Source organism: Ostrinia nubilalis, chromosome 19, assembly GCF_963855985.1.
Source record: "Ostrinia nubilalis chromosome 19, ilOstNubi1.1, whole genome shotgun sequence".
Lineage (NCBI taxonomy): Eukaryota > Metazoa > Arthropoda > Insecta > Lepidoptera > Crambidae > Ostrinia > Ostrinia nubilalis.
In genome coordinates this window covers 11,796,726-11,817,286 of record NC_087106.1, presented here as the reverse complement: position 1 = coordinate 11,817,286, position 20,561 = coordinate 11,796,726, and the positions used below count along the sequence as shown (strand labels likewise).

Sequence of the window (20,561 nt, the reverse complement as noted above, 5' to 3'; positions counted from 1 at the left end):
ACTGAAGAGATGCGGCGTCGTCTGCTCCGGCGAGAAGATGGATTTAACCTATCATCAGCGTGGAATCCGGTGATAACGAAGTACAAATCGCGTTCTAGGCCGTCTCAGAGAAACCCGGACACTGTTAGTGTAGTTTGTCGGACTGACTGTACCACTGACGAAAATATTGTGCAAAGGCGGGTGGGTGAAGAAAACTCATCGCGCCGGAGCAGACGACGCCGCATCTCTTCAGTCTGCCCGCGACCATGACTCGTGCAACCGAGCCGAAACGTCGGGAGGGTAAATATTATTTACCGTTAAAATAGATATTGTTGCAATAAATCCCGTGAAGTGATAATTTTATAGTAAAACAATGCAACATAATAGTTTAAAATATTATATTCAATTTTAATAATAAAATAAATATTATTTACTACCACCTATGAAATGTTCTAAAAATTGCCTGGAGCGCTCCCCCAATCCTGGGTTTTCCCTTTCCAAGCTGAGAGGATATCATTTTGGTTCTATCGATACATTATAAAGGTACTTAATATTTGAAATGTATTACCAATTATTGTTATAAGCATTTTGAGCGAATAAAACTTTCAATTCTATTAGAACTTTAGACATTTCTCTCACTTTAAGCGGCATTGGATTTTTCATCGAATTTTGAAACTGTAACAGATATATTAAAGATGATCCCATATTGTTGTCATTGTCTATATCAGTGTTATGATCACAATTCTTTTTATTTTATTCATGACCTTCGACCAGTTGGACACATTAGATAGCTTCTTGTAGTATCGTGCAATATATTTTTAACTTTTAATTAAAATCTAGTCATACTGTAGCAATTTGGACGATTTATTTTATTTACAAGATCGGTATCTTATTGTCTATGATGACCGCAGTCAACATCACTATTACATGGATTCCTAACAATGAAGTACGGCATTGCCTTGTGCCGATTTTACATAGATTTTATCGACACAAATTATGGAACTTCATAGGATATGGAGCAGGCCACGCCCTAAAATGTCCGGATGTCGTCATAGTATTATGGAATACATATAAAATACTTTTATTATTTCATTTTTTAATCCTCAAGTGTCCGTTACAATCTAATTAATATTTAAGTATTCAAAAAGTAAGAGATTAATTTTGATACTTTACTGCTGTGCCCAGGAATCTAAGGCGGTTTCTGACAATGTCCTTTGATATCATCATTTTATTTTTTTAAATTTTCGTACTAAATAATTTTAATAAAATCCGATTTGTATGAAAATTAAAATAATTAAAATGAAACTGCAAAGATTTTATGGGAAACGTTACAAAATCAATTTATGTTAAAACCTGATCAAAACAAGTGGAAAAATGTAGCCCAACGATATAACATACTTTGGAATTTACCAAACTGTATTGTTTGTGGCCGAGGTTTTGTGTTCTAAAAATGCTACGACTACAGTTTTAAAAAAGTCTAAAAGTAGGGTTTTCTTACTTGCCTGTAATATGATACGCCACAATTATGTTTATTAACGTTTTTACTTTGATTGTAACACCAAATAACAGCACAATGAGGCATTTTTAATGCTTTTTTCGTTGACTCTCACTCCACAACGATCGAATATACTGGCGACCGCTTGAGCGCACCTATGCGCGCAACGCACAATTGCAGCTACGGCTATGGTATTATTCCTGCCGTCTCTATTAGCGGGCGGCGCGCGACGATTACATGCTGTGGGATTTCCTATCCTGCAAATCTCGGTGCAAATCCTGCAAATAAATTATTCGGTGGTAGTACAGTAATATTGAGTCAAATTTAATGAATTTGACCGTTTTTGACCGGTCATTTATGGTATTTGACCATCGTGACCGGTCAGATTCAGTCAATTTACATCTCTATTTCTGATTTCGTTTTTTACGTTGCTATGACATTCACTTTGATAATGTCCCATCTTGTTACACTTATAACACTTGATATTTTTCTTGTTTACTTTCTTCATAACAAATGCCGATGATGATGCTTGCTGTACCTCGCCTCTCTTTTTCAGCCGCTCCTCTTCTATCATCAGTCTAGCCACTAGATTATCATACGTCTGTTTATCGTCCGGCGCCGACTCCCATGCTGATACAAAGTGCTTGTAACACTCTGGTAGCGACATGAGCACTTTTGTTCTGACGAATCTCTCTGATATATCATCTCCTAACTGTTCCTTCAATTCTTCTATTTTAGATATCCGCTCAACCGCAGACATCTTGGAACTTCGATGACGTCAACTGCACCGTGCCCCCCGCTTTAATGGCCATTGACGACTCCGGTTTCAAAAACAGGGATAAGTGGGCACCCACTTGGCCTGTGTGCATGTAATTTATGTCGTTGTGTTCCTCAAAACACAAGCTAGCTTGTTGTATCATAATATAAACATTTGCGCCTTTGTAATTTCAACAATGTTTTGCTCAAATTGTCGGTTCTACTTAAGTTCCGCTTGTTTCCATTTAAACCCTAAGATATAGTAAATAAAACGCTTTTATGAAGAAATAGTTGGTTATTTTACTTAAAGAAACATTATTCTTTTGTATTTAATTAAAAGTAGTTAAGTCTTCATACATTTTTTTACAAGAAGAGCATCTGAACATTTAAGCTAAGCGTCCACATGTCGGTAGCGTACGCAACGGATCGTAGTATTATTTATATAGAAACTCATATAAGTGCGTCCACCTGTCCGCATCGTACGCATCACACATCCGATACGATGTGTTTTGTACGATGCGTCCGTTGCGTACGATACGGACAAGTGGACGCTCAGCTTTAGGCTGATACCGGCGGCGCCAGCGCCCGGCAAAAAGATTTGGGGGTATTTTAAGGTTAAATAAGACACGAGTTCGATAGGAAACATCGACAAAAGCTGGTCTTTTTTGTCGACGCCCCCCATCATTATGTTATAGTCGAAAACTAGGCAGGGTTTAATTTTGCCCTCCGAGATGTTTGTCTGGTTGCCGTGGTACGTAGAGATTAATGCAACTCGATTTTCATCGAGCCACACTAAAACATCTACGTCACCCGACGTATACCCAGCTATATCGCCTTTTTTCATGTTATTTTTTGTTAGGGCTGTTAGCTCTTGGGGCACAAATTGACGATTGGTGCAGAGCGTCCCCACCACATCGAACCCAAAACCTTTGAGTTGGCGAGCCAGGGCCGGGGAATAGGCTATTTGACAAATTTTGAAAATCGTTTTAAATGATTCTATGATATAATACTATAAGCACACTCCATTAATATTTCTGGCAGATTTACTGTATTATTAGTAAAAAACGGTGTAAAAGTTTAAATTATCAAAACCGCGCCAAAAACGATGTTTCTGACTCGTGTGACGTCACACACAAAGGACATTGTCAGAAACGGCCTTAGATTCCTGGGCACAGCAGTAAAGTATCAAAATTAATCTCTTACTTTTTGAATACATTGTATAAATATTAATTAGATTGTAACGGACACTTGAGGATTAGAAAATGAAATAATAAAAGTCTTTTATATGTATTCCATAATACTATGACGACATCCGGACATTTTAGGGCGTGGCCTGCTCCATATCCTATGAAGTTCCATAATTTGTGTCGATAAAATCTATGTAAAATCGGCACAAGGCAATGCCGTACTTCATTGTTAGGAATCCACGTAATAGTGATGTTGACTGCGGTCATCATAGACAATAAGATACCGATCTTGTAAATAAAATAAATCGTTCAAATTGCTACAGTATGACTAGATTTTAATTTAGAGTTAAAAATATATTGCACGATACTACAAGAAGCTATCTAATGTGTCCAACTGGTCGAAGGTCATGAATAAAATAAAAAGAATTGTGATCAAAACACTGATATTGACAATGACAACAATATGGGATCATCTTTAATATATCTGTAACAGTTTCAAAATCCGATGAAAAATCCAATGCCGCTTAAAGTGAGAGAAATGTCTAAAGTTCTAATAGAATTGAAAGTTTTTTTCGCTCAAAATGCTTATAACAATAATTGGTAATACATTTCAAATATTAAGTACCTTTATAATGTATCGATAGAACCAAAATGATGTCCTCTCAGCTTGGAAAGGGAAAACCCAGGATTGGGGGAGCGCTCCAGGCAATTTTCAGAACATTTCACAGGTGGTAGTAAATAAAATTTATTTTATTATTAAAATTGAATATTTTGATATTGATAAAATTGAATATACCTTCGATTCAAATATCGAATATTTTTCAATCGATAATAATTATCGAGAATTGTTAATAATATTCAATTTTAAGTTGTTCAATCCCTAGTCATGCATAGACTAAGACGGTAACCATGGAGATAGGTAGTTTGGTAAGTCACGTGTTAAATGTCAAGAGTGGAAAGTAAACATAGGATTTATGTTATTTATTTACGTGCAAAATGTAAGTAAGTAAATCATAAAAGTGGAACGCCGAGCTATTTCCAAAACCCGTCCAATATTATAATACAATTTGGCTGCGACAACTATAATACAGAATATCTCCCAAATCGATGTGCATACAATAATATAATACAATACAATACTAGTAAGTAAGAGGTTAAGATAACAATATTGCTATCAATAAGTTTATAGAATTGGTCCGCCAGGAATAATTGTTCTTACATTTTACCTTCAGGTTCAGAATGTCCAATTCCCAAAATGTCCAACGGTTTCAAAATGTCCAATTCCCAGAATGTCCAATTCCCAAAATGTCCAATTCCCGAAATGTCCAATTCCCGAAATGTCCAATTCCTGAAATGTCCAGTTCCCGAAACGTCCAATTCCCAAAATGTCCAATCTACTATTATGATGGGTTTGTTAAATAAGTCCTCATAGCCTTTCTTAAAAATTAGTAATTAATATATTTCTGTACGAATGCGTTTAGTTTTTGCAAAATCGGCATATAAACATAGAAAATTTTTGTATTTGTATTTGCAAAAAGTACGTAGAAAAAAATTGTAGCTACTGCACTTTGTACTCGTACAAGTATGTATAGTTATTTATATTTTTTCTTTTGACCTAAAAAGGAAAGAATAATTTGTAAATAAATAAATGATTATTTAAATTTAAGTATGGTTATTTATTAAATATTTTTAGGAAGCCTATGAGGACTTATTTAACAAACCCATCATAATAGTAGATTGGACATTTTGGGAATTGGACGTTTCGGGAACTGGACATTTCAGGAATTGGACATATTGGGAATTGGACATTTTGAGAATTGGACATTTTAGGAATTGGACATTCCGGGAATTGGACGTTTTGAAACCGTTGGACATTTTGGGAATTGGACATTCTGAACCTGAAGGAAAGATTTGTGTCATTTAGAACCTAGAAAGTATTTTTTCGGCACTGTTGCTCTAACGGCGAACAATGTATGGAGAACGAACATTGTCCAAAAGTGGGAATAACACTGAAGAGAATTTTATTAATTTCCTTCAAATTTAATGGTTAAAATGGTTTATAAATGGTGTGTAGTGCCGCATTGTACAAATACGTCTATAAAGGATCCAAAAAAAGTATTTGTTTCTGTACCAACGAATCCCAAGAGACGGAAAATGTGGTTACAATTAGCTAGAAGAGACCCAAATTGCATGTTAACGCATACAAATGTGTTTATGTGTGAAGATCACTTTAATGTAAGTAAATTTTAATACGAGATATACTCAGGCAATGTTATAAAACTTCATTACTTGTAACTTGTAAGTCGTGCTAACTTCTACAGTTTTGTGTTGTCTTGTAAAGGCTTATTAAAGGCTATTGTATTGTGTGTGAAACTTAATTTTGCTAGTCAGTAATACTGTTTGTTTTGCAGATGGAAACTGACACCAAGAACATGTATAAAATGGGCTTTAGTCAAAAGATACTTTTAGCAGATGAAGCCGTGCCAACTAAATTTGATTGCCAAGAGGATCGCAAAAGACGGCTGTCCGGTGAAGGATCTTCTCGAAAAGTATTCCTTAAAAGGCAAAGAACTGATCTTATTACAGAATGTCTTCAAAATCAAAGTGTTACTGAAACTGAAAGATTACAAAAAGATGAAGTTATGATACAAATGATTGAACCTGAAGGTATATATTTGTCACAGCTATCATATTAGTACTTAAATGTTTATGTTATTCATATTTAAATTAAATAAATAATTTTTGATGTTGTCTTTTCAGAATTACCAAGAACTCAAGACAAAGAAAGTATCACCAATCCTATTATAACTCTAGAAAAATCTGTTCAAGTATCAACTAAAGTGATAAGGCATTATAGGAGCAAAGCTGTTCAAACAATATGTCAGAATAAAAGTATTTCCACCTCCCCATTTAAAGTTTCTACAACATCTCGTTTCACCTCGCCTTTTAAGCCTGAATCATGCCGTCTTCAAGTATCACAATCAGGAGCTGTTAAAGTATTTAAAAGAAATATTGGCCTTGAAGATGAAAAATCTGATAGTGATATTTCTTTGTTTGAAAGTGGTCATTCATCTCCTTTTATACCTACATCATGATCAAAGGTTACTGATTCCGATAGTAATGTGACTGATACCAATGAAAATATTGAACAATTACAATCCCTTAAAAATACTATGCGTTTGATTGAAAAGAAACCTTTGATGTATGTTGGTATAACCAAAGAATGTTATTTCCTAATTCAGTTAATACATAAGCACACAAATATAAAAGTGGAAAACATATTGCTATGCTTGAAAAAAATTAGATTAAACAGTACATTTTCCGAACTAGAGGATAATTTTGGAATATCATTATCTTATGCCAGTAAACTATTTGTAGGAAACATACCAATAATAAGTAGTGTTTTAAGACCATTCATTGTAAACTTGGATAAAAAAATTATTAAAAGTAATCTTCCTATTGCATTTAGACACAACTATCATAATGTCAGTTGCATTATTGATTGTCTAGAAATTGATATACAAAAACCATCTAAGGCTCTTCATCAAGCACTGACATGGTCAGAATACAAAAAGGGGAATACTGTGAAGTATTTAATATCCTGCACTCCTAATGGATTGGTTAATTATGTTTCTCAAGGGTTTGGGGGTAGAGCAAGTGATGTTACGATAGTAGAAAACTGTAAGTTTCTAAATGGATTACAACCAGGAACCTGCATCTTAGCTGACAGAGGTTTCAAGCATCTTGAACAAATGCTTCATGAGAAGGGTATGAAACTATTAAGGCCACCAAGTGTAAGTGCTGGCCCAAAGTTATCGAAATCTGAAGTTCGACAAACTAAAATAATAGCTAGCTTGCGAATACATATCGAAAGGGTAATAAGACGAGTAAGGGAATTCCATATGCTAAAACAACATTCAGTGATTAATACCAACATACTTCGTGTGCTTGATCATGTTATTATTATTGCATGTGCTCTAATTAATTTGCAGGATTCTCTTATTAAATAGTTAAATAATAAAAAATTTAATACAGAACTGTTTTTTATTTCATTACTCATACACTGGTGTTAACATACAAAATGGGATAGACATTGTTTTTCCAAAATGTAACTAATTTTGGTAATAAAGTGCTAATATAAGCACTGTCATAAGGCACTACAATAATGTCAACATTTTTTGTTGCTTCGAACTCGCTGTCAGCAACACAAAAAAAGCACTTCTTATAACCAGTTGCATACATTTGCAGTTGCACCTGAGCCATGAATTTTTTTGTAATATTGCCATTTTTTAAATAACTTTCTTTGGTTTTGGCCTTGGTAGGGCATTTTATTTCCATAATGGCATCATTTGTTATACCGTCAGGAGATGCTGCTATCATAGGGTAGTTTTCAGTTATGAATAGCCCACATGTGGTTATTTTCTTCTTTAACTTGCTACTCACTGTCTTTCGGACAGAGGACTCTAAATCTCTGCCTCTTCGCATTGCGGCTGAATCAGGTATTTTTGCACCCATTATGGATGCAATTAAAGAGCCATCAGGTGTTTTGCATACACTCACCTCATGTGCCCTAGAAGCAGTGATACGGCCATACCTCATTTCATACCACAAGCTGCTCTTGTTCTGCTTCCTTGTAGCCATTTCAACTTCACTTATGGCAGCTTTATTGAATGTGTCTCTCATCTTTTCTATTACTAAATCTACATCCTGTTTAGTATCTGGCGACTGTTTCATAATAAAACAGTGCAATGAAAATTGCATCACACCACTATGTAGAAAATTCTTCTGATGCTTGAGCAACTCGCAGTTGTGAATGTTTCTCTTATTGGCTTCTGCTAAAAAATCATCATAAACTGAAGTTATGCTTGGTCGGTGAGGGATTTCTTTTTTTGACAACTGCTGCACAGTAATGTATTTCAGCGTTGTACCTACTTTTGACAGAGTAGGTTTTCTCCAGTAGCATTCAACTGAAGTACATGCAGGCTCTTCTGAACGGCGATGGACCCACATTAAAAATGCTACAGCATGCTTGCATCCCCCAGCTGAAGCTGCACAGTCGTGGCACTGACAGCTAATCACTTTGCTGTCCTGTTCATTAACAACCATCGTGACATTGTAAGATTTTGTTCTGACGCGATGTTCAGGGCACATTTTACATTTCACTGTACATATTCCATCCTTGCGATGTAGCTGGACATATCCAATTGCATCGTCTCCGTAAGTTTCCCTTGCAGACCTGTGGAACAAGAGCAAATCATGACAAAAATTTAGTTTGTATTAACATAACCTCCACATAGAGGTTATGTTGACTTGAGAGTAAATGTGTGAATGACCAAAAGTGCGATCTAATAATAATCCTTTAGAATACTTACACAGCTGTTTTCACATTTTTAAGTTCTGCAGAATAATAATCAGGGTTATTTCTGAAGAAAAGTGCAACCATAAAAGCGTCGATCTTTGGCAGGTTGCTATTGTCGGCTCGCACAAAACTTATTTCCATTCTGAGTTTGTAAGTATAGAAGACCTTAAAGATTAACAAAAATAGCTTCAGAAGTAGCTCACAGATGTAATTATCACTGAGAAAACTTAAAATTCGTACAATTAGCAGTCAAAAAAATGGCTGTTTACTTGCATGAGACGTCACCGGAGTTGCCACCAATCACAAGACGTTCCCGTCGCAACATTTTTTTCTTTTTTATATTTATTTCGCTTATTTTGGAAAAAATATACTTAATTTTGTTTCATTTATAGTGAAATATGCCTTTTTAGGCATTTAGCTGATAGGATGACCACAATTTGTGGTATATTTTAAATGTTGTCAAATAGCCTATTATAGGTAGTTGTCCATCCACACCGTATAGCCATATCCCTCGAGACCACGGAGCAGATCCAGCACGATGCTTGGCGTGGACGCATCCAGAGGATTATTCTGGTCTCGAGAGATATGTTTTTTGGCGTGGACGTCAAACCTCCATAGGTATTAGGGTGGGTCACATCAGTATGGAGAAAAAAAAAAGTTAGTTTTTTTTTCGGGCACAGTGATAAAAAGGTGCCAAATCATAATTGTAAACAGACTATGAATTTTGATCGTATTCGGAATTAATCTTCTGCCTCCGGTTTCACGTGAAAATTCAAGAAAATGTGGTTTGAAAGGTCCTAATGATATGGCAGAAACAGTTATACTGATCAACGCTATTTATAAATAAAAGTCTTAAATCAATAGTAATTTTGTTTATTAAAGGTGAATTAACGTGTCAAATAAGTGTAACTGCAGATCAAATCAAAAATAATCATTACAGTACGGTCATCATCGAAGCTTAATTAGGGGCAAAAATCCTTTTTGCTGTCGAATTTCGGCATTGATTTTCTCGAATCTATCTGGGCTTTGATGAATCCTTGCTGTTCTATTACATAAAGTAGCAGAAGCTTCAGTCACTGCTTTAACTGCTCTCTCTACTGCTTGTGTGTGACAAGGGAGGCGTAATAAATTTAATTCGCCTTCTCCTTTTTGTGCAACAAATAATCGCAGATTTTCTTCTGTTACAAACTTTAAAATTGCCGGCTCAGTGATATTTTCTTGCCAATCTAAAAGGTCATAATACGTTGACGTATTAAAGTTCACCTCTGGCAATTGAAACAGACGCAATCTTTTAGGTTTTGCTGATCTAGCTTTCAAAATTCAACGAGCAGCTAATTCACGTATGTGCGGCTGGAAATCAGTCAACATTGCAAGTAATAAGTTTTCTGGATGTGCGAAATAAGCATTTCTTTGAATAACTGGGTCAACAATATTTTTGTTTCAAAGCTTTCGGTAAATATCTGGTGAGCTCGATGAGCTTAAACAAGTGTCGAGGTCCATCTTTACAGCTAGGGTGCGTTTTTATAGCAAACCATACTGGAGCGCAAACTCTGACAATGTATGTTGCCAGAGTGATGAGATTTTCAGAAGGAGTTTCCACTGAAACATACAAACGGAGAATCCTGTTGGCACGAGTTAGCCATCGGGCATGGGACATTTTGCCTAGCGATTTGTTCGCTAAATCGTTAGGAAAGGTGCCTGTAGAAACTGCTTCAACTATTTTGTACAAGTATTTCTGGTCTGTGCTAATATCTTCAGCGGAAAGTGCATACTTTTGATTTTGTATAACCCATGGATTGCAACAATTAATCAACTCGTTGGTACCATGCCCTTGATGACTGTTTCAATCCATAAATGGCACGTTTCAATCGCAAAACTTTATTTACATCATTATCGCTACCTTGAAAACCTGGTGGTTTCATCATGTACACATTTTCATTTAATAAACCATTCAGAAAAGCAGTGTCAACATGTAAATGACAAATATCCAAATTAAGCTGGACTGCTCAAGCGAACAACAATTCAAAACAATTTCAAAGTGGAATGTCTAACAACAGGTAAAAAACATTAATCATAATAATCAATGCCTGGACTTTGGGTGAAGCCCTTAGGAACTAACCTGGCTCTGTCTGTACCTGACTTTATTATCATTATCAAATATTGTTCTATGACCTTATTTGGATAGCACAACCATTTCTTATTACTATATTCTTTTGCTTTGATATAAGCATTATTTACATTTGGTGTTTCATCTGACAATTGAGATTTACATTTAATACAGCCTTTAATAATATTTTTAAAACATTTTTTCAGGACCCATCCACATACATAATTGCTTTGACCAGCGTCGCTTTCATGTCTCTGTTCCATGCATATCTCGTTATTAAAATGGATAATATCAGTTTCTTTGGAAACATTAGGAGGAATCGATTTTATTTTTCTTTCAAAAAGAAATCCAAGTTTTGGAGGCATTCATGAGCATCATCTTCGCAATTAGCTTTAGTTCAATTGTGGAGAGCTATAATTGTTTAATAACAAAGATTGAAATGCCCCTTCAAATTCTACAGTGTTTGGTGCAATATTTCTTGCCCCATAACTCCTAATGTTTCCAAAGAAATTTTCTAAAGGGTCCTGATTGAAATTCCTTGATAGCATTAAATCAAATTTATATTTGCCAGATAAAACTTCCCAAATATTTTCCATGCCTTCTATAGTTTTAATAAGCTTTGTCACAGACGGCACTACTGTCTCAACCAATCGGATTGTCACCTACTTTTACATTTTTTATATATTTAACCGCGTTTAAAACTTTCTTAGCTTCTTTCCCTAGTTTATGATGAGGGAAATTGCGTTTTATTACTCCTTTAATTTTTTTTATCATTTGGTACAAATAAATTGCTAACATTGAGATTGTCAAATCGACTAGTATCGACTATATTTTATCAACACTGAAAATCCTGTTCGCCGCGAACCTTTTTTCTTCATAAACTGTTTCAAGATTTTTATAAAACTCGTCCATTTTTTCCTTTGTGAATCTGTTGGCTCTAGCAAAAGATGTTCCAGTAGGCTTGCGAATTGATAGAATATGCTTGTGCCTTGCAAGAAATCCCTTGAGCCAGTATCTGCCAGCTCCTTCATGCTGAAATGGATGGAGAACATTATTTTTTACCGCAAGCTGATATGCCAGCCTTGTCATATCCATTCGAGTCAAACCATATAATTTTTGTTCCTAAAAAGACTATGAAAAGTAATTCCGAAACTTTCCAGTGTCGCGTAGTGGGAAATTAGTAAATAATGAACACTAGCGTACACAGATAAAATTACAATTTATTGACTTTACAAATGAGGGCGGGGTTCGAATGCCCGACTGTGGGTATGCTTTCGCGGTCCGTGACTTCCCTGGCGAGGGCGGCCGAAGGTAGATGGTGGCCGTAGGTGCTGGACGTAGTCGCTGTCAGCTGGAGGCGCCTTGGATGTCGAGCCGCAGATGGTACGCGTTTGCCTCCGCGTTAGTCCCGAATTTCGATCCCTGGGAATGAACATTCCAGCTTAAGCCACTTCCGGTCTCAACATCCGGAGACTGCAATCATCGTCAAACCAAGCCAAGAAAGTCGAGCCTAAGTAATAACAGGCGAAGTGGCGATGAATGCAATCAGATCGGAGTTTACAAACACAGCATAATTAAAATAAAGTAAATAATATTATGATTTATTATTAGGTACGCCAAATGCTTTAAATTAACAATTTGTATGAATAATTACGCCAATAGCGAATAATTACTAACTGATCTCTGTTAAAGGAATTTACGACATAATTAGGTTTTCAACAAAGCTGGATAGATAGGCACTACAGGAAGAATTAAATGAGTAGGTACACTAGGCACTAACTATTCGCAACTTGTAGTTACAATATCTTAGAACTAAAGCGAAAGAAGAAATACTTGTTCATCACTTACCCTATCGGGGATGTATTCACTACACAGTTTTATCGTACTTGTTTATGAAACGACTACTAATTTTATTGTACTTTATGGTCTGTATTTAGTGCATTTGCACTACATATTATAAATGATTTGAAATGGAATCGGCGCGGCGGCGATAAGCAGGTACGCGGCCGTATTTTTCAAGTTGGTTTGTCGAAATGAAGCCGGGGAGATGTGCCCTGGCCTGGCCGACGATTTTTAAAGGTCAAACGGCTTTAGGCGCCGCCCATTAAAATCATACGATGTTTTTGACCAATGCCCAGACGCATAAAGGATTGAAGAGAAAGCTGCTTAGGGTCCCGCGCGACCGATAAACGAACCATTAGCAAGGTCACTAAATTGATTTATTTTATTTTAAGCTAGTTTTAAGTGATTTATGTAATTATTTGTTTTGTAAATGTTATTTATTTAGTGATAAGAATAAAATCTTGTTTACAGTTTTTTGTTGTTTTATTTATTTGATAGTTTTAGTTATTTTTATTCATTATTATGTTAACCCTTACACGCTTATAACTATTCCAAACCATAAAATTATTTTTTCTTTAGTTATATCTATTTGTTTTAGTCTAATTTAACATAAAAGTAGTACAGAAAATATAAGTGCTATGTATTTCAGTGTTTTTCAGTCGGGGACACATATATCCCTATATGCGTTAAGGTAAACATTGCCTCATATATTGAAAATATAATACTTCGACGCTTTTATTGCAAAATAAATACAAATCACACTAAAACTACACATCAAATTTAATCAATAAGCTTATTTTTAATATTTATAATAAGAAATTTAAAATAGATAGCATCATATCTTACGTATTTTTGTGTCTGATCCTCATCTCATCATAGACCTCTTTCTTGAAGTTAGACCTACCTAACTAGACTGTTCGTTTCAAGAACAACTTTGAGTGTAGAGTCTTCCCCGTTCAGAAGAGTGCGTGTAACACGGATATTTGACATAATTTTTTCGTCTTGTCCATGTTTATTTTGAATCCCATTTATTGAGAGCCTCTACTGAGGCCATAGAGCATTGATTCTAGGTCTCCAAAGGTCTCAGCCGTGCCGTGACTACAATCGTTGAATCTTACTTGGGGGGACAGCATCCGAGAGGCTTCGCGACTTCTTATGCAAAATACCGCAGTGTCTCAAAACCTTTGACTGAAAGTCTTTGACCAATGTGTGTTGGCTTGGCAGCTATGACGCACGGAACGGAGCCGTGTTCCTTCACTATGGGCCTTATGAGAAGGCTCAAAGCCACCCAAAGGATGATGAGGAAGTCCGAAGGAGACTCAAAGTAACAGACATAGCTCGCATAATTACCACACTTTCGCGGCAATGGGCAGGGCACATAGCTAGCAGAAGTGATGGCCGTTTGGGCAGAAACATTCTTGAGTGGCGCCCATGGATAGGAAGACGCAGTGTGTCAGGCCACATGTTCCTGTGCTGCTCATATAAATTCATGTATACGAGCAGTACAGGAACGATTGTTGTGGAAATCATCAGGGAAGCCTCTGTCCAGAAGTAGATACCCTTTCATCAAGGAGAAAACCATCTTCGTTGTCACTATTGTCAGTCATCATGACTTCTAAATTTCGTCTTTCCTGAGTGAAATTTTTTCAAATCGCTTTGATGGCAAATGATTTACAAAAAAATGTATGAATTATAAATAAAACATCAATGTAAACATACAAACTATAACGAGGCAAACAATATCCTTAGTAAGAACCAAGTTGCCTTTGACGCACATAGGGACACCCGTGTCCCAATACATATTTTTCCATAATATTCATTATGCTTACGAAGAAAATCGAAAATAAGTAATAAAACGATAATTATACTTATTAGTGAATGTAAATCGGAAGAAACATAATGGTCAAAAAGCTGCTAAGTAATATTAAAATATTTTTTAATTTTGACGTCTAACGAATTTTTTTTTTCACGTTTTGTGCCAGTATTTTTTTACACAAAGAATGGCGTTTTTTATTATTTATAGCGCATAAACATAAAAGATAATAATAAAATTTAAGAATATTAAATTACAAAGGGTTTAACTTAACTAGTATTACTGTAAATCGTAAAAACTATGCGGGGACAAATGTGTCCCATATGCGTGAAAGGGTTAATTCAATTATATTTTATTCGTACAAAAATCAATAAATGTAATTATGTGACGTATAACGTTACACCAATAGGAATAGAAACAGGAGGACAAACTAATGTGCACATAATTTGGAATATTCCAAATTAACTTCATCTATAGTAGGGTAGAGACACTACATTAGAGATAGTACATTCTTCGTGCAAAACCGGGTAATGTACCAAGAACCCTACCTTCTTTGAACATTACCAGATACAATCACAGTTATTTATGTACGAGGAATTATTAATTCTTCTTACATAACCCGGTTATGTACAAAGAAATTGCTGTTCCTGCTACAAAACCATGGAGGTTCTTAGACCAGTGTATCAGACTTACGAATGTCAATTCATCTTTTACTTTTTAAACATTTACAATCTTATATCCTGCATTCGTGTCATAAAATAATTAATATGATATGGAAAGGAAACACTATCGTAATTTATAGCAAATGCTGAAGTGATTTCAAGTGCTCTTTTAGTCATTAATGATTCCATATGATAACACTGGTCAACAGTGGTTTTGGTGCCAAGGAACTGTATATATTTTTTGATTGAGGACCTTTTGCTGGTTGCTTTAGTAGCAAATTTGTTGATTTCCTACGTGTGGTTTTCTAGATTTTGACGTGTATAGAAAAATACAAAATTTGACCAAAATCAGCGTTTATAATATTTTTAAATGCTTAAAAACTTTATTTTCTACGACTTTTGTGAATGAGGTGTAATGGAACTATCACGTTACATCCTCCAGCAGTAATCAGTCATCATATACCAATCCCATCTGCCTTGGTACCTCTCTTCCAATGGTTTTTAGGTCTTGATAGCATCGCTCTCCCTATTCTTAGCTATATCATTCTATAGTGACCCAAGATTCTCTGGGAATTGGTCAAGATGACTGTGGAGGTAGTGCTCTTTGATGAAAATTATGATATCCTGAGTTTTTAAGGCATGTCTCACAATTTCAGAGTAGTTACTGGACTAGTGTTTTCCGAAAAAAAAATTTGTAATTTTAATTAACAAAATCCATGCAAATCGTTCCAAATAGTCCATCGAACTTAAGAAATCAGTATCTTGATTTATATGGACCATTAAAAATTACTTAATAAATTAATAAATAAAAAAAATTATGTTCAAACTAGGATTTTTTTTTGTTCTTTCCTCACTTTCTCCACTCTGAACTTCATGTTACGGCTTCTTTGACCATTGTAACATTGCCTTAAGTGTTCACAGCAGATTATACAAACAATTTTGGGCATCCACGGCTTAAATACAACCACAATTTCTGACTTAAAGTAAGAAAAATAAGCACTTTTAATAAAATATTGCCTGAATTTTTGAACTTTTTAACTATGTACACACCACAAATGTAACAAAAATACATTTTGATTGTTGAGACAACTTCTTGGCAATGTAGACATGATATTAAAATAAATGCATTTATAAAAATGTACCGATAACACTACAGACTGTGCAACCAAAGTACCGATTAAAGTTAAATTTTAAAACTGAGGGTAGATCCAAAACTACACGTAGGAAAAAAAAAGAAAAATATTTTTTTATTACTAATACACACCTAATAATAAACTATCAACAGAATCTCGGCACCATTTTCATTTTGATTTTTTGTTGACCAGTGTAATTGGTCTGTAATACAAATAATCAGTCCTGTTTCATTATGTCGACTGAATCGCCAAGTAGTTCTACAAATGAGCTAGTGTATGTTACACTCAGACTAGCATACCTAGTCAGATTTCGGGAGCGGGGTGGAAGCTTTTTAAAAAGGATTATATTTAATTAAACTAAGTGATCACGTCCTCGCCGAGTTGGAGGCGATTTAATAATGATTTAATATTGTGGCCGATCGCAGTCGTCCAGTACGGTGTTTACAATTTAGTTCTGCTGACACATCTCTTATGTGAATAACAATTCTACGAATGCTTACACTGTAGAGCGGAAAGTGATGACTTATCTTGTTTAGTCTAGAGCAGAGGGAGCTGACGGATGCATAACTCCTCCCTCCCTAAGTGAGAAATTATCGGAAGTTTCATTTTTATGAGTATTCCGATAATTTCGTTTACATAAAATTTTTACATGTTTGCGGAAGGCAATTAACACAATTAACATAAAAAGAATCAAAACTAATACAAATGTAAAGTATGTAAAATAAGAAGTGTCTGTTTCATTTTCACTAGCACTGATTGCTGCACTGTGTTTCAGGGCGTACGACATGTATTTGATTTCATCCAAATTGATTCCATGCATATTGAGTGCGCGTGCACCGGATAGCGTTGCGTTTACAGGTAGCTCGGGTAGGTGAATCACCGGTACGTGTTCTACGATGTCTGATGAAATGTAGAGTCGATGGTGGATCTGCAGGCCATGGATTTCCAGGTCACAGGGCTCATCGATGGTGATGATGTACGTGCCGAAGACTGACTGCTTACTGACTTCGCTGTCGCAGTGTTTGGTCAGCGTGGCTTTCAGTCTGCTGTACAGAATCCAGTTGTTCGCGTTGAGCTGCTGGAGTTTTACTTCTTCCAGCTGGATCTGGTGCTGCTTGCAGGAGGTAAGGTCCTTACTGAACCTCATCAGCTGTTCCACGCAGGTAGGCTCGTTATGTAGAGCCTGGTTGTCCGTAGAGCACAGGAAGCGATCGCCGGCGGCAAGCGGGCGACACGGTGTTACGATCGGTAAGTATTTCAAACCCTTCGCCAAAAGGTAAGGAAATTTGGGGAAAATGGAAAGCGTAACGTTTTGGGATTCTTGGAATATAGGAAGTGAGTATATCTTATAATAATTGTAAGTATAATTATCTGTCAATGGTATTTCTAAAATAAATGTTATCTGATCCTGTTTCATATAAGATTTTACACAAATAGTTTCTTCTAAATTTAACAAATTACTTTCCGTAGGCTGGTAAACTAAATTGGCAGAGTTTGAAATTAACTTCAAATGATACAATAATTCTGTAGAGTTTACAATTGCTTGGTGTAAAATGGATACTCTACTTAATGCTAATGCTGTTTCTATTTCACTTAATCTTATAAATATTGTACGGAAACTACTTATGAATATGTTATACACTCCTAGTATGTATGTAGAAAAAGTCCAATCGTTTTGTGTGGACGTTATGTTTTGCAATAGGCTTTCAACTCGTTTCAAGCGTTCATCAATAATAATAGAGTTGTTATTTATTTGCTCTGAAATATTTATGAAACTGTCGAACATTTTTGAGACCAGGGTAATTTTCTTAGATATTATAACTTGATTATTACTCAATTGAGAAGTCAACTTATCATATTTAAGTGCATCATCGTGGTCAAGGTTTCCTGTAATTAACTTTATAAGAGATCCTAATGGATTAATAAGGCCTCGCTTATAGCGTTGCTGTGGTACTAGGGCATGTAATATCGGAAGGTTTTCAATTCCGATATTGGATTCCGATATTAGATCTCAATATCGGAATTCCGATATTAATATCGGAATTGAGTTCAAGTGCTATAAAATTAATATTAGGTTATATTCGTAAGAATTCTAGATCATTTTCAATAAAATAATGATTTTAATCAAAATCTTTAATTTGATACAAAAAAGCACTTCATGAAATTGAAGTATTTTAAAACCATTTTTACGTTATGGGTTTCCATTGCATTTGGTTTTTTTATGTGACAAGAGGCAAACGAGCAGACGGATCACCTTATAATGAATGGTTACTGATAATGAGCCTATATGGACTAGAAATAATTAAAGTGTTTCTGTAAAATCACAGGTATCAAACAAACTTTTACTCCTTTATTATATTACCCTGTTTTATGTTGTCGGAACGAATTTTAGAGTCATTCAAATCACGTGTTACAAAAATTGTAGAGAGTGATAAAAACTTGAATATGCTTGTAATTTGTTCCTTTTTGATTATCGATGTACAACTCACAAAACCACGAGCCATCATCATCATCATGTCAGCCATAGGACGTCCACTGCTGAACACAGGCTCCGATGCTGATTTTCACAATGGCCGGTTGGTGGCGGCCTGCATCCAGCGCCTTCCTGCTACCTTTATGAGGTCGTCGGTCCGCCTTGTGGTTATGAGTTCTACGCTGCGCTTTCCGGTACGTGGCCTCCACTTCAGAACCTTGCTGCCTCATCGTCCGTCTGTTTTGCGTACTAAGGCAGAACCGTTGGAAGACCTTATCACAATGCTCGAAGACCTCAATCGAGTTTCCCAACAGGTAGGCCTTCGGATGAATATGGAAAAAACGAAGCTTATGTCGAATGTCCATGTTGCTCCTTACCCAGTTTCGGTTAGGAGCTCGATTCTCGAGATTGTTTACAAGTAAGTATGTCTATCTCGGACAAACGATCAGCTAGGTAGTTAGATGCAATTTCGAGAAAGAGGTAAATCGTCGAATATAAAGACGTAAGTCTTCAATTAGTGTGTGTTACCAGTGATGATATACGGCTCGAAAACATGGCCTTTGAAAATAGGGCACAACGTGCTATAGAGAGGGATAAGCTTGGTGTTTCTTTACGAGATCTAATCAGAAATGAGGAGCTCCGTAAACTAACTGAGGTCGCTGACATAGACCGACGGATTAGCAAGCTGAAGTGGCAATGGGCAGGGCACCATAGTACGCAGAACGGACGGTCTATAGTCCAGTAAAATTAATGTTTGAAAGGGAGTTGAGATGTCGTTCTTTGTTGACCAAGTACCTATGGCAAATGCTAAAATTGATTTAGAACAAGTTTAAATTAACCATAAATAGTAAAGATATTAAAATATTTGCAGTAGAACAAAAAGTGATGGTGAGAGACATGAGAAAATCATTGGTCTTTGCCAATCATGTAGTTTGGGCTTTGTGGCAGGTTGTGGCGAGTTTAAACGCTTTGTTTAAAATCTCAATTAAAACTTTTATCTGATTCCGATATTACGATATTGGGTCGCTCAATATCGGAATTGAAATATCGGATCTCGCAGTCCGAGATTCCGATATTACGAGATTCCGAGATTCCGATATTCATGCCCTATGTGGTTATTATTATTATTATTGGTTTTTGGGCCTTTATTTGCGCCAACTCGACCAGGTTTGATCTATTGTGGCAGCCCTTGTCTTTAAAGTTCACTGCTTAGTCCCGTTGAATCTATAAATTTCCAGATTCTTTGGAGCGTGATATCTGCTATCTCATCCGGGTGCATGATGTGTCGCCCGAGATGGATACTTCTTTTGCTCATAAGCGGGAAGCATGAGCAAAGAACATGCATGGCCGTTTCTTCTTCTGTATGGCAGAATCTGCACAGAGTTTCCTCGGTCATGTTCATGTTCGATTTATGTTTGTTTAGTTTGCAGTGGCCGGTCAGTATTCTAGTCACTGCACAGGCTTTGTATCTTTTGAACTTTAGCAGTTCCTTAGTTACTTTATTGCTATATCCCTGAATGAGTGCTTTTGAGTGTTTTTGTCCCGATGTAGACTTCCACCACTCAATAGCCTCTTGTTTGCAGAGGGCGGTTAGTAGCGTGGTGGCTCGTTGTTTGGTAATGCCACAGAACGGTTCTACGCCGATTTGAGGGTTATCGGCTCCATCTCTGGCGAGTTCATCTGCTACTTCGTTTCCTTCTATATTCGAATGTCCTGGTACCCATGTAAGCGTTACTTTGTTGGTATTTCCCAGTG

The 20,561-nt window shown here is 36.1% G+C and overlaps 1 protein-coding gene and 1 long non-coding RNA gene across 2 annotated transcripts; one reads left to right on the top strand and one right to left on the bottom strand.

Moving 5' to 3' along the window:
* The first annotated feature begins 4,642 nt into the window (after positions 1–4,642).
* On the top strand, positions 4,643–6,561 carry LOC135081311 (uncharacterized). Its single transcript, XR_010259182.1, has 3 exons — positions 4,643–5,652; positions 5,829–6,084; positions 6,178–6,561. It is a non-coding gene; the product is annotated as an uncharacterized LOC135081311 (long non-coding RNA).
* Positions 6,562–6,570: 9 nt separating this feature from the next.
* Positions 6,571–9,318, bottom strand: LOC135081310 (uncharacterized). Its single transcript, XM_063976038.1, has 3 exons — positions 9,017–9,318; positions 8,790–8,941; positions 6,571–8,653 (listed from the first exon to the last, which is right to left on the bottom strand). Exons 2-3 carry the CDS (start codon positions 8,915–8,917, stop codon positions 7,474–7,476), a joined length of 1,308 nt encoding a protein of 435 aa, XP_063832108.1. The 5' UTR covers positions 8,918–8,941; positions 9,017–9,318; the 3' UTR covers positions 6,571–7,473.
* Between the last annotated feature and the right edge of the window lie 11,243 nt (positions 9,319–20,561).